The sequence below is a fragment of the Leucoraja erinacea genome, chromosome 25 (genome assembly GCF_028641065.1).
Source record: "Leucoraja erinacea ecotype New England chromosome 25, Leri_hhj_1, whole genome shotgun sequence".
In the NCBI taxonomy this organism is placed as follows: Eukaryota; Metazoa; Chordata; class Chondrichthyes; order Rajiformes; family Rajidae; genus Leucoraja; species Leucoraja erinaceus.
The window spans coordinates 27901761-27914906 of NC_073401.1; the positions used below are offsets into that span (position 1 = coordinate 27901761).

The window sequence follows — 13146 nt, forward strand, 5'->3', positions numbered from 1 at the left end:
CCTGAGGCAGAGAATTCCACAGACTCACAATTCTCTGTGTGAAAAAATGTTTCCTCATCTAAATGGCTTACCCCTTACTCTTAAACTGTGGCCCCTGGTTCTGGACTCCCCCCAAAATCGGAAACATGTTCCCTGCCTCTAGCGTGTCAGAACCCTTAATTATCTTATATGTTTCAATAAGAATCCCTCTCATCCTTCTAAACTCCAGAGTGTACAAGCCCAGCTGCTCCATTCTCTCAGCATATGACAGTCCTGCCACCCCGGGAATTAACCTTGAGAACCTTTGCTGCACTCCCTCAATAGCAAGAATGTCCTTCCTTTATTAAACGTGTCTGCAGAAGCCGTAACAGAAGATAATTCAGACTGTCACAATAAAAGGCTTGCGATAAAATCTCTTTCTCGGTTAACATTTGCAACTAAATATCTGAAGGGAAAGGCAGCAACCAAACCGTTTTAGTTTTTATCCTGATCAATCCTATCGCTTTTTGGTATTCTATCTTTTCGCTGCCCGGTCAAATAGAATAAATTGAAATGTGGAACGCTTCATCAGTTCTAGGAGCAGATGGAGGCCATTTGGCCCATCAAGTCTACCCCACCATTCAATCATGGCTGATCTATCTTGCCCCCTCAACCCCATTCTCCTGCCTTCGCCCCCTAACCTCTGACACCTGTACTAACCAAGAATCTGTGAATCTCTGCCTTAAAAATATTGATTATCATAGAGCGTTCACTGTCGATGAGGAAGCTGGCTCAGATAATCAGTTACCCTGTATAAAGTCATCAGTCAATTAATATGTAGCTTGTTTATGTGAATGACATAAATGAGCTTTATACTGATTCACTCGTGCATTTTTCCTGGTTTGGGTTAACATATAGAAGGAAATCATCATCTAGCAGACCAACTATACTGTTAATAAACACAGATAGCTGGAGTAACTGAACAGGACAGGCAGCATCTCTGGCGACATTTGGGTAAATGGGTGACGTTTCGGGTCGAGACCCTTCTAAGACCCGAAACGTCACCCATTCCTTCTCTCCAGAGATGCTGCCTGTCCCGCTGAGTTACTCCAGCTTTTTGCCTCTATCTTCGGTGTAAACCTGCATCTGCAGTCCCTTCCTGCACAATGAAACTGCTAGATGGGCTATTCACCTCAATGGCATTGTCGGTATCGCCATCGTTCCACAACAGTACTTACATTCTTGTGTGGGATGGTATGAGGGATGTACTGCAATAATAACTGGGCTCGCTTCCTCCCTTTATCCAAATCCTGGAATATCAAGCTGGGTTTCAAGTCCCTTTGTGGAAGAGAGTCAAGTGTGTTATTGTCATATATCCCCAACAGAACAATGACATTCTTACAGCAGCAGCAGCAGCACAACAGAACATATAAACATAGTACGCTGTACACAATATAATGAATGAGAAAAAAAAATCATTGTATGCACACACACATATTATACACTGATTTTTTTTTCTCATACATATATATACACACACACACATATATACATATACACACACACACACACATATACACATACATACATATATATATATACACATATATACACACACATATATATATATATATATATATACACACACATATATATACATACATACATTATAATATATGTATATTATATTATATACACATATAGCTATATCTATGTGTAAGAAAGAACTGCAGATGCTGGTTTAAATCAAAGGTAGACCCTTATTCAGACCCGAAACATCATCCATTCCTTCTCTCCAGACATGTTGTCTCACCCGCTGAGTTAGTTCAGCATTTTGTGTCCACATATAGCTATATCTATCTACCTATATCTATCAATTTATCAATTTATCTGTCTATCAATATATATTCACATACACTCATATTAAAACAAACGAATATGAAAACAGCTCAATTTAAAGTGGTCAAAATCTCTGGAAGTGGAATGGTATTAGGGGGAACCCTCAACGTAGAACATCAATTGATGATCATCGCCACCAACTCAGGGAAGGGATTACTTATTAGAACATCAGCAATTAAATCATTACATGGCTCGTAACAAAAAAACAGAATCAATCCGCTTTGGGATGGTAAGAGCAGACAACCTCCCAAAATAAATTGGCACTGTGACTGTACTGAACTGAAACTTGACTTTAGGAACCTTTTAAACATTCTAGTTACTAATTCCATAAATCACTAATCATATTGTTGTACAGCACAGAAACAAGCCCTTCAGCCCAACTTGCCCACACCGGCCAACATGCTCCATCTACACTTGTCCCACCTGCCTGCATTTGGCCCATATCCCTCTAAACCTGTCCTATCCATGTACCTGTCTAAATGTTTCTTAATTTAAGCGCTGCGATATTATCTGCCTTAACTACTTCCTCCGGCAGCTCGTTCCCATACACCCACCACCCTCTGTGTAAAAAAGCTACCCCTCAGGTTCTATTAGATTCCACTTTTCCTATACCTTTAAAACCCACCCTCTCTCTGCCAAAGGGTAGTCGAGGCCAGTTCATTGGCTATATTTAAGAAGGAGTTAGATGTGGCCCTTGTGGCTAAGGGGATCAGGGGGTATGGAGAGAAGGCAGGTACGGGATACTGAGTTGGATGATCAGCCATGATCATATTGAATGGCGGTGCAGGCTCGAAGGGCCGAATGGCCTACTCCTGCACCTAATTTCTATGTTTCTATGTTTCCCCCCCTCACCTTAAACCTTTGTCGTCTGCTTCTAGATTCCCCAATCCTGGGCGAGAGACTCTGCGCGTCTACGCGATCTATTCCTCTCATGATTTTGTACACCTCTATAAGATCACCCCTCGTCCTCCTGCGCTCCAAGGGATAGAGCCCCAGCCTGCTCAACCTCTCCCTGGAGCTCAGCCCCTCGAGTCCTGGCCACATCCTCGTGAATCTACTCACTTGCGCAGCCAGTGATCGTCGGGGGCAAAACGTCGCCGGCAGTCTCGCTCGTACAGAGTCATCAGCCACCCGTGAACAGCGTGGAACAGCTCCAGTTGCTCCCCATTCGCACTTTCTAAAATACCAAACAAATCACTTCATCAGGATCTCTCCAGATGTCCAGATCTCTCCAGATCTTAAGGAGACACAACAGACTGCAGATGCTGGAATCTTGAGCAAAGAAGCAAGCTGCTGCAGGAACTCAACAGGTAAGGCATCATCTGCGGAGGGAAATCAGACTGAAGGGTCCCGACCTGAAAAATCATCAGTCCATCTCATTGCGGCGGCACGGTGGTGCAGCGGGTAGAGCCGCTGCCTCACAGCGCCAGGGAACCCGGGTTCGATCCTGACCTCGGGTGCTCTCTGTGTGGAACTTGCACCTCCTCACTGTGACTGCGTGGGTTTCCTCCGGGTGCTCCGGTTTCCTCCCACATCCCACCGACGTGCGGATTTATAGGTTAATTGGCTTTGATTAAAATTGTAAATTGTCCCTAGGGTGTCGGATATTGCTAGTGTACAGGGGTGATTGCTGGTCGGCACGGACTCGGTGGGCCGAAGGGCCTATCTCCGCTCTGTATCTCGAAACTGAACTAATAAGCAAAAATAATGACTAGGATATTCAAGCTACCACGTATTTAATTGCCTGAATTAGAGTCAATAACATGTTTCAAAAGGCAATGTCAAGATGTATCCTCATACACTTGGGCCACAGTATCAAGATTTTAAAAAATGATCTTTCCTTTCTGATGCTCAAATCTGAACCCATGATTGTGTCACCACTAACTTAAGTCGGCTGTGATGATGGACCAGTTACAATCACTGATATCGTACCATTCAACTTACCCTGAATGCCATCCCAGATCATTTTAAATACAAAGCTATTTAGGAAGGAGGAGATGGTGACCAGCTCTTCCAGCTTAAATGATACTTGCTCTTCATACACCTCGATTTCATCCAGAATCCTGCAATAAGGACATTGGGAATTAATATTTCAAAACCAAGGAGACAATGAGTGTTTTGTTAGGGTTCAGAGGAGGAAAACGAGGACAAATGAAGCAAATTATTATTTATTTCCCCATATGTAGCATTGGTGATGCCTATAACACTCTCCTACACTAGGGACAATTTATACATTCATACCAAGCCAATTAACTTACAAACCTGTACGTCTTTGGAGTGCTATAAAATCTCGGAATATATGGAGCACAAGGGTCTGAATTTTCACCTTTATTCACTTCTAAATAAAGTTTATTTCGACATCACCACCACCAAAAGTTTTAGCGACTGGCACTACCAGTCTACAACTTTAAGGCAGAGATAGATAGATTCTTGATTAGTATGGGTGTCAGAGGTTATGGGGAGAAGGCAGGGGATTGGGGTTAGGAGGGAGAGATAGATCAGCCATGATTGAATGGCGGAGTAGACCTGATGGGCCGAATGGCCTAATTCCACTCCTATTCCTAATGACCTACCAGCCACACTTACTCATACTCAAGCAAAACTTACGTGATAAGGTGCCGAGAGCAGTCACAAAACAACATCAGCATTGCAAGAAGCCGCTTGGATTCCTCGGTGTCATTGTTCAGGCATTCAAGGAATAGCTTCAAGCCCCCCTGGGGCCCCAACTCACAAATGAATGCCCACAGCTTGGGCAACAAGTCGTCTAAATAGGTTAACCCTGTAACAAAGAAATGCACTCACTCAAAACCAAGTAAGAAACTCATCCCTGCATCTTACAGGAATGCCTGTTCCAACTCTCACCATTAAAGCCCTGTAGGGAAATAAATAACAACTTCATTATTATATCCCTTTCCCATGTATAACTGGTGCATTTGATCTACAAAGTCGAATCAATCATTGATATAAATATAAAGCCTGATGATTGGAGCCAAGCTTGAAAGTGGAAGGGTAAATAGATTATATTGTAGCCTGTGGAGAAAGGAACTGCAGATGCTGGTTTATACCGAAGATATGCACAAAGTGCCAGAGTAACTCAGCGGGTCAGGTAGCACCTCTCCAGAAAAAGGACGGGTGATATTTCGGATGGGGTCGGGATGCTTCTTGAGACCTGAAGAAGGGTCCCGACCCGAACCGTCACCCGACTTTCCCCCCCCTCCCCCAGAGATGCTGCTTGACTCGCTGAGTTACTCCAGCACTTTGCGTCTATCTTCGATATTGTATCCTGCCTTTTACAGAAAGTAAAAGCAAAATCTAAATTATCAGGAACATTTGCTTTGGCTAATGTTATATTGTTTATAGCTTTGTGTGTTTTCACTTAATGACAAGGCCCTGGCCACAGAGCGGGCACCAGATCAGCTCACTGCAATGAGAACAGCCATTAAAGAAGATGTGCTTGAGGGTGACACAGTGGCGCAGTGGTAGAGCTGTTGCCTTACAGTGCCAGAGACCCAGGTTCCATCCTGGCTCCAGGTACCTGGTACCTTCTGCAGAGTCCACCAGGGATACTGGACGTTGGACAATTTTATACTGGAAAATTACATTTATCAAGCCAATTAACCTACAAACCTGCACGTCTTTGGAATGTGGGAGGAAAACCGGAGATCTCGGAGAAAACCCAGGCAGGTCGCGGGGGAGAACGTACAAACAGACAGCGCCCGTAGTCGGGATCAAACCCGGGTCTCCGGCGCTGCATTTTGCTGTAAGGCAGCAACTTTACCGCTGCGCCACCGTGTCTGTACGGAGTTTGTACGTTCTCCCCATCACCGCCCGTGCCTTTTTTTTCTGCCTGCTCCGGTTCGTCCAGCCATTGGCTTCTCCCCCATGGGTGCCGGACAGAACTAGTGTATGGGTGATTGGTGGTCAGCGCGGACCCGGTGGGCTGAAGGGCCTGCTTCCACACTTTCGCTCAAGAAGTGCTTCCAGTGAGTGGAGGGCGTGAATTCAAGATGATGACCATAGGATGGAGGCAAAGGTTTAAAGGAAATCATTAAACATAGAAACATAGATGCAGGAGTAGGCCATTCGACCCTCCGAGCTAGCACCGCCATTCAATATGATCATGGCTGATCATTCAAAATCAGTACCCCGTTCCTGCTTTCTCCCCGTATCTCTGGATTCCGTTAGCCCTAATAGCTCTATCTAACTCTCTCTTGAATACATCCAGTGAATTAACCTCCACTGCCGTCTGTGGCAGAGAATTCTACAGATTCACAACTCTCTGGGTGAAAAAGTCTTTCCTCATCTCATTCCTAAATGGCCCAAGCCTTATTCTTAAACTGTGACCACTGGTTCTGGACTCTCCCAACATCGGCAAACATTTTTCCCGCATCTAGCCTGTCCGATCCCTTAAGAATTTTATATGTTTCTATAAGATCTCCACTCATCCTCCTAAATTCCAGTGAATACAGTCAATCACAGTCGATCCATTCTTTCATCATATGTCAGTCCCGCCATCCCGGGAATTAACCTGGTGAACCTACGCTGCAGTCCCTCAATAGCACGAATGTCCTTCCTCAAATTAGGAGTCCAAAACTGCACGTAAATACTCTAGGTGCTGTCTCACCAGGGCGCTGTACATCTGCAGTAGGACCTCCTTGCTCCTATACTCAAATCCTCTCGCTATGAAGGCCAACCAACATTGTGTCTCTTAGCTTTCTTCATTGCCTGCTGTACCTGCATGCTTACTTTCAGTCAAAGGTAGACACAAAATGCTGGCAGACACTCAGCGGGACAGGCAGCATCTCTGGAGAGAAGGAATGGGTGACGTTTCGGGTCGAGACCCTTCTTAAAACAGACTGATGTACAAGGACACCTAGAAATATATTTAGGCAGAATTTACTGTAGTTTTATGATGGAAGGAGGAAAAATGTTTGACACAAAAGAGAAGATTACAGAGAGTCAGTTTGTCAAGGAGGACTCTCTCTAACTTCTACAGGTGCACAGTAGAGAGCATGCTGACCGGTTGCATCGTGGCTTGGTTCGGCAATTTGAGCACCCTGGAGAGAAAAAGACTACAAAAAGTAGTAAACACTGCCCAGTCCATCATCGGCTCTGACCTTCCTTCCATCGAGGGGATTTATCGCAGTCGCTGCCTCAAAAAGGCTGGCAGTATCATCAAAGACCCACACCATCCTGGCCACACACTCATCTCCCTGCTACCTTCAGGTAGAAGGTACAGGAGCCTGAAGACTGCAACAACCAGGTTCAGGAATAGCTACTTCCCCACAGCCCTCAGGCTATTAAACTTGGCTCGGACAAAACTCTGATTATTAATAACCCATTTTCTGTTATTTGCACTTCATCAGTTTATTTATTCATGTGTGTGTATATATTTATATTATGGTATATGGACACACTGATCTGTTTTGTAGTAACTGCCTACTATGTTCTGAAGCAAAGCAAGGATTTCATTGTCCTATACAGGGACACATGACAATAAATTCACTTGAACTTGAATGAGATGGGGTAAACTGTCCAGAGATATCTGTGTCAGTCAACACTCCCTTGCTGACAGCTGGCAGGTGGATTTCCTTCTTGTTTTATTCCCTAACAACTTTATCCTAGTTTTAAGTGTTGCAACTTGCATTTGAAAATGTATCTTGCGTTTGCTCCCCCTAACAAAAAAAACGATTTATGTTACGAGTTCATTGCAAGCACAGAAGGCGACTGACCGGTGAGGATCTGGAGTCGAATCTGGGTGAGTGTAGTCAATGCCGTCTGATACAACACGCAGATACTGCAGACTTTCTGAACCTCGGGGGAGTCCACTCGCTTCCCGCCAACCGGCTTCAGAATGTTGCGCATGGACGCTGACTTTTGAAAGGCTCGTTTGAAGAGGTCTACAATAGAAAGAAAGCATTGGTGTTCCTGTTATGCTTGCCGATCAGTTGCGTGTTTTAGTTTAGTTTAGACATACAGCGTGGAAACAGGCCCTTCGGCCCACCCAGAACGCACCGACCGACCAGCGATCCCCCGCACACTTACACTACCCTGCACACACCGGGGACAATTCTACCGAAGCCAATTAACCTACAAACCTGTACGTGGGAGCAAACCAGAGCAGCCGGAGAAAACGCACGCAGGTCACAGGGAGAATGTACAAACTCTGTACAGACAGCAACCGTAGTCAGGATCGAATCCAAGTGACTGGCGCTGTAAGGCAGCAACTCTACCGCTGCACCACCATGCCGCCCTATTGATGAACACCGAGATCTTCAAAGCATTTTTCTGACTTTGATACAATGGAGCTAAAGCCAATGTCTCTGTTGCACAAGATAGAGACAAAAAGCTGGAGTAACTCAGCGGGACTGGCAGCATCGCTGGAGAGAAGGAATGGGTGACGTTTCTGGCCGAGACCCTTCTTCAGACTGTTTTTGCATCCTCCTGCCTTCTCCCCATAACCTCTGACACCCGTCATAAACGGTCGGCATGGACTCAGCGGGCGGAAGGGGCTGTTTCCATGCTGTATATTTCAAATAGCTCCTTCGAACGGAAATAGGAAAACATGCTTACTTTTGACCTGAATGTTATTTGAAGAGCTGGAGGACTGAGCGTATGAATGCACCACGTCTTGAAGCTCGGGTAATTTTTTGCTGAGAACATATTGGAACAACAGGCGAATGACCCGTACGCTCCACAGGTACTGCAACTGCCTGGTGACCAGTGGCATTGCTTCATTCATCCTACCAGGAGACACACAGAAAATAACCATCGAGTTACCGTCAATGTGCATACTGTACAATAAAACAAATGAAATTATTTTTAATGATTGTTTGCAAATAAAATCAAACTGCAAATTAAGCAAAAACTAATGTGCAGGAAGGAACTGCAGGTGCTGGTTTAAACCGAAGATGGGCACAAAAAGCTGGAGTAACCTTGGGTCTCGACTCGAAACGTCACCTATTCCTTCTCTCCAGAGATGCTGCCTGTCTCGCCAAGCAAAAACTAATGATGAACAGCAAGTGCTGGATTAACTCAGCGGGTCAGGCTGCATCTCTGGAGAAAAAGGATGGGGGGCGTTTTGGGTTGGGACCCTTCTTTAGAATGAAGGTAGGGGAGGGTGGGGGTGGCCGTGAAGAGCTGGAGGGGAGAAAAGGCCAAGACAGATCAGCGATGGCAATAAATGATCTCATGACAGGGTGCTGGTGACATGGTAGGTCCATTGTTGGTTCGGGGAAGGTGCGATCTCAAGAGGGATACAATGTGGTGAACTGGTTCAATGATTAGGGTGGAGGAAGGGGGCGGGGGGGGGGGGGGGCAGGGGGGGGGGGGGGGAGGAGGAGGATTGGTAGAAGTTACTTAAAATGAGAGAATTCAACGTCCATACTCCTGGGTTGTAAGCTACCCAGGTGAAATATGAGGTGTTGTTCCTCCACTCAGCGTGTGGCCTCACGCCACATGCAAATGTTTTAAATGCAATGTTAATATTGAAAGGCCATATCATTTACGGTTTTATATTCAAAGTCAACACCAGGCAATTGTACATCAGAAATAACACCAGCGGGAAACAGACATGTCGCAAAGAAATACAAAATGCTAGAGTGACCAGCAGGTCATGCAGCATCTCTGGAGAAATGCAAATGACCCGGATCCCTGGACTGACCTGCTGAGTTACTCCAGCATTTTATGACTTTCCTTGGTAAACCAGCATCTGCAGTCCCTTGTTTCCACGTGCAAACATGTAACAGGTTACTGTAAAATTAAACATGCTTTTGTCCAACTTGAGAGGAGTATTTTCCACTGCACCATTGGGAGATTTTAGATTTTAACATAACACGGCAGAGTGGCGCAGCGGTAGAGTTGCTGCCTCACAGCGCCAGAGACCCGGGTTCGACCCCGACTACGGGTGCTGTCTGTACGGAGTTTGTACGTTCTCCCCGTGACCTGCGTGGGTTTTTTCCGGGGGCTCGGGTTTCCTCTCACACTCCAAAGTCGTACAGGTTTGTACGTTAATTGGCTTTGGTAAAATTGTAAACTGGCCCGTGTGTGTGTGTGTGTTTGCGTGTGTGTTTGCGTGTGTGTGCACGTGTGTGTTCGTGTGTTTGCACCTGTGCGTGTGCGTGGCGCGCAGGATGGTATTAATGTGCGGGGATCACCGGTCAGTGCAGACTCGGTGGGCCGAAGGGCCTGTTTCCGCGCTGTGTCTCTAAATTAAACACGCAAAAAAAGAACACCACAGCAACCAGACAGACAGTATCAAATTAACTGACGGGTGCAGATGATAAATGCTAGGACATACCCATAGTCAACAGTCTGTGAGAACCAGCCCAGAACAGGGTGCCAGTGTGTCAGGTTAGACTTCTTTTGAGATACATATTTCTGGCAATACGACAGCATAGCAGTCAGCACACTGATAAAGTGACTCGTCTCCTCCTCCAAAACCTTCTCGGACAGATAGGCCAAATAAATCAGGTTGCCTGTATCAGTTGGGCAAATTTAAAAAAAAAAATTTAAATCAGAGTTAAAAAAATTAATAATGACTTGAGTCAATATTCAAAGAATATTCTGTTCTGGAATCCACATGAGATAAGGTTAGTTCACCTCCTCTCCCCGCTTTCTTTGAATACACAGGCTTCAATACATTGGCCTATGGTTTGATAAAGCACTCCAGCAAGAGCAAGCTGGTGATTCAACAACAAAAATCATAATTCACAAGCAGTTTTTCAGGAAATGTCCAAGTTGAGTAAAGATTGTTTCTGTGTAGGAAGGAACTGCAGATGCTGGTTTAAATCGAAGATAGACAAAAAATGCTGGAGTAACTCAGAGGGACAGGCTGCATCTCCGGAGAGAAGGAATGGGTGACGTTTCGTGTCGAGACCCTTCTTCAGACCCAATTTATTTTTTCCTCTCTGCGCACTCCGGATTTCCCAAGATCAAGATCATGCATAAGATTATGAAAGGAATAGATCAGCTAAATAATCTTTAATCCTGAGTAGGGGAATCAAGAACCAGAGGACATAGGTTGAGGTGAGGGGGGGGGGGGGGGGGGGGAAGATTTAATAGGAACCTGAGGGGCAATTTTTTTTAAACACATATGGGTGGTAGGTATAAGGAACGAGCTGACAGAGGAGATAGTTGAGGCAGGAGCCATCACAACATTTAAGAAACATTTGGACAGGTACATGGATAGGATTGATTTGTCCAAATCGCAGGCAGGTAGGACTAGTGTAGAAGGGGCATGTTGGCCCAAAAGGCCAGTTCCCACACTGTGTAACCCCACAATTCTACCATTCTAATCTTAACAAGATTAATACAGACATAGAGATCATTGGTCCGTACAAAATAGATTCCTGCTTTTTAGTTCCTCCTGATCATTTATTATCTTTCACAGCACATAAAAACCGAGTCCAGATATTCTCACAGAACAGGGCGAACAGGATTGTGCTTAGTAACTAAGCAGAAGCTTGGCTTTCCTCACAGGTTCTGCACATGTTATATAAAACAAAGACTTATTTTGCAAATTTAAAGTAACGTTTTAAGCGTAACCTTGAGCAAGCAGATAGAGTGGAACACTCACCCAGCAAACAAAGTGTATGGCTTCCTTCCAAGCAGACACAGATATCATCGCACTGCTCGTCTCGACTTAAGAACAGGATGAATTTTCGCAGCAGCTCGTGGGAATGGACCATCGACATGCACTACACACACACAAAGAGAGATCATTCAGACCTGGTGAGAACCGCAGGTGTATCTGGAGGAAGGCAGTAGCTGGTGCAACAATGTATTTAGGACTTTTCACAATGCACCATTTTCACCTCAGCCATCTTCACAAATTATTATACATATACATACACATATATATATACACACACACACACACATACACATATATATATATACACACACACACATATATATACACACACACACACACACACACACACACACATACACACACACACACACACACACACACACACATACACACACATACGTATATACACACACACACATATATATTCATATATACACACACACGCACATGTCTGTTGTGCTGCTGCAATTAAGAATTTCATCGTCGAGACAAATGGATATTTTTAAGGGTCTTGACCCGAAACATCACCCATTCCTTCTCTCCAGAGATGCTGCATGTCCCGCTGAGTTACTCCAGCTTTTTGTGTCTATCTACGGTATAAACCTGCATCTGCAGTTCCTTCTTAAACATAGATAGATTCTTGATTAGTACGGGTGTCAGGAGTTATGGGGAGAAGGCAGGGGAATGGCGTGAGGAGGGAAAGATAGATCAGCTAGGATTAAATGGCAGACTAGGCTTGATGGGCCGAATGGCCTAATTCTGCTCCCATCACTTATGATCATATAACAATTAAAAACTCTGGACTTTCTTCATAAATTATAAGACCAGCATTATGCCATTCGACCCATAAAGTCTAGTCCGCCATTCAATCATAGCTGATCTATCTCTCCCTCCTAATCCTATTCTCCTGCCTTCTCCCCATAATGCCTGACAACTTTACTTATCAAGAATCTGTCAATCTGCTCTGTAAAAATATCCACTGCCTTGGCCTCCATAACCGCCAGTGGCAATGAATTCCACAGATTCACCACCCTCTGACTAAAGAAATTCCTCCTCATCTCCTTTCTAAAGGTACGTCCTTTTATTCTGCGACTATGGCCTCTGGTCTTAGACTCTCCCACTAGTGGAAACATCCTCTCCACATCAACTTTTATTAGTTAATACAGGACAAAAGTGATTTCCTTGAAGTGGCCATCCCTTGCTAAAAAGCTGTGCAAAGGCCTGTACGTCCTTCTTGTGATAAAATATCAAAAACTGAGTGGGACAGCGTAAAAGATAGATGCCCAGGAAACAAAATCTACATTGAATTGAAACAAAGGTTTTGAAGACAATTATCCAATCATTCTAAACGGCAAAAATGAATATAATGCAACCGTACAAAAAAATCAAGAGAGGGCCATTTAGTTTAGTTTAGTTCAGAGATACAGCGGGGAAACTGGCCCTTCAGCCCACGCCGATCAGCGATCCGTGCACACTAACACTTGTCCTCGGGACAATTTTTATATTTATACCAAGCCAATTAACCTACAAACCTGCCGTCTTTGGAGCGTGGGAGGAAACCGAAGATCTCGGAGAAAACCCACGCAGGTCAGGGGGAGAGCGTATAACTCAGACAGCACCAGTAGTCAGGATCGAACCAGGGTCCCTGGAGCTTTAAGGAAACAGCTCTACCACTAGTGCTGCCCGTTTAGTTC

General features: G+C 44.8%; 1 protein-coding gene across 1 annotated transcript in view; it reads right to left on the minus strand.

Annotated features, from left to right (window-relative positions):
* Positions 1-13146, minus strand: part of ube3b (ubiquitin protein ligase E3B) — a 51448-nt gene that overhangs the window by 18786 nt on the left and 19516 nt on the right. The window contains exons 11-18 of the mRNA XM_055655665.1: positions 11435-11555; positions 10157-10334; positions 8431-8600; positions 7590-7757; positions 4465-4636; positions 3802-3920; positions 2920-3034; positions 1197-1296 (exon numbers count right to left, since the gene is read on the minus strand). Coding sequence (XP_055511640.1) covers positions 1197-1296; positions 2920-3034; positions 3802-3920; positions 4465-4636; positions 7590-7757; positions 8431-8600; positions 10157-10334; positions 11435-11555 — 1143 coding nt within the window. The remainder of the gene's footprint in view (positions 1-1196; positions 1297-2919; positions 3035-3801; positions 3921-4464; positions 4637-7589; positions 7758-8430; positions 8601-10156; positions 10335-11434; positions 11556-13146) is intronic.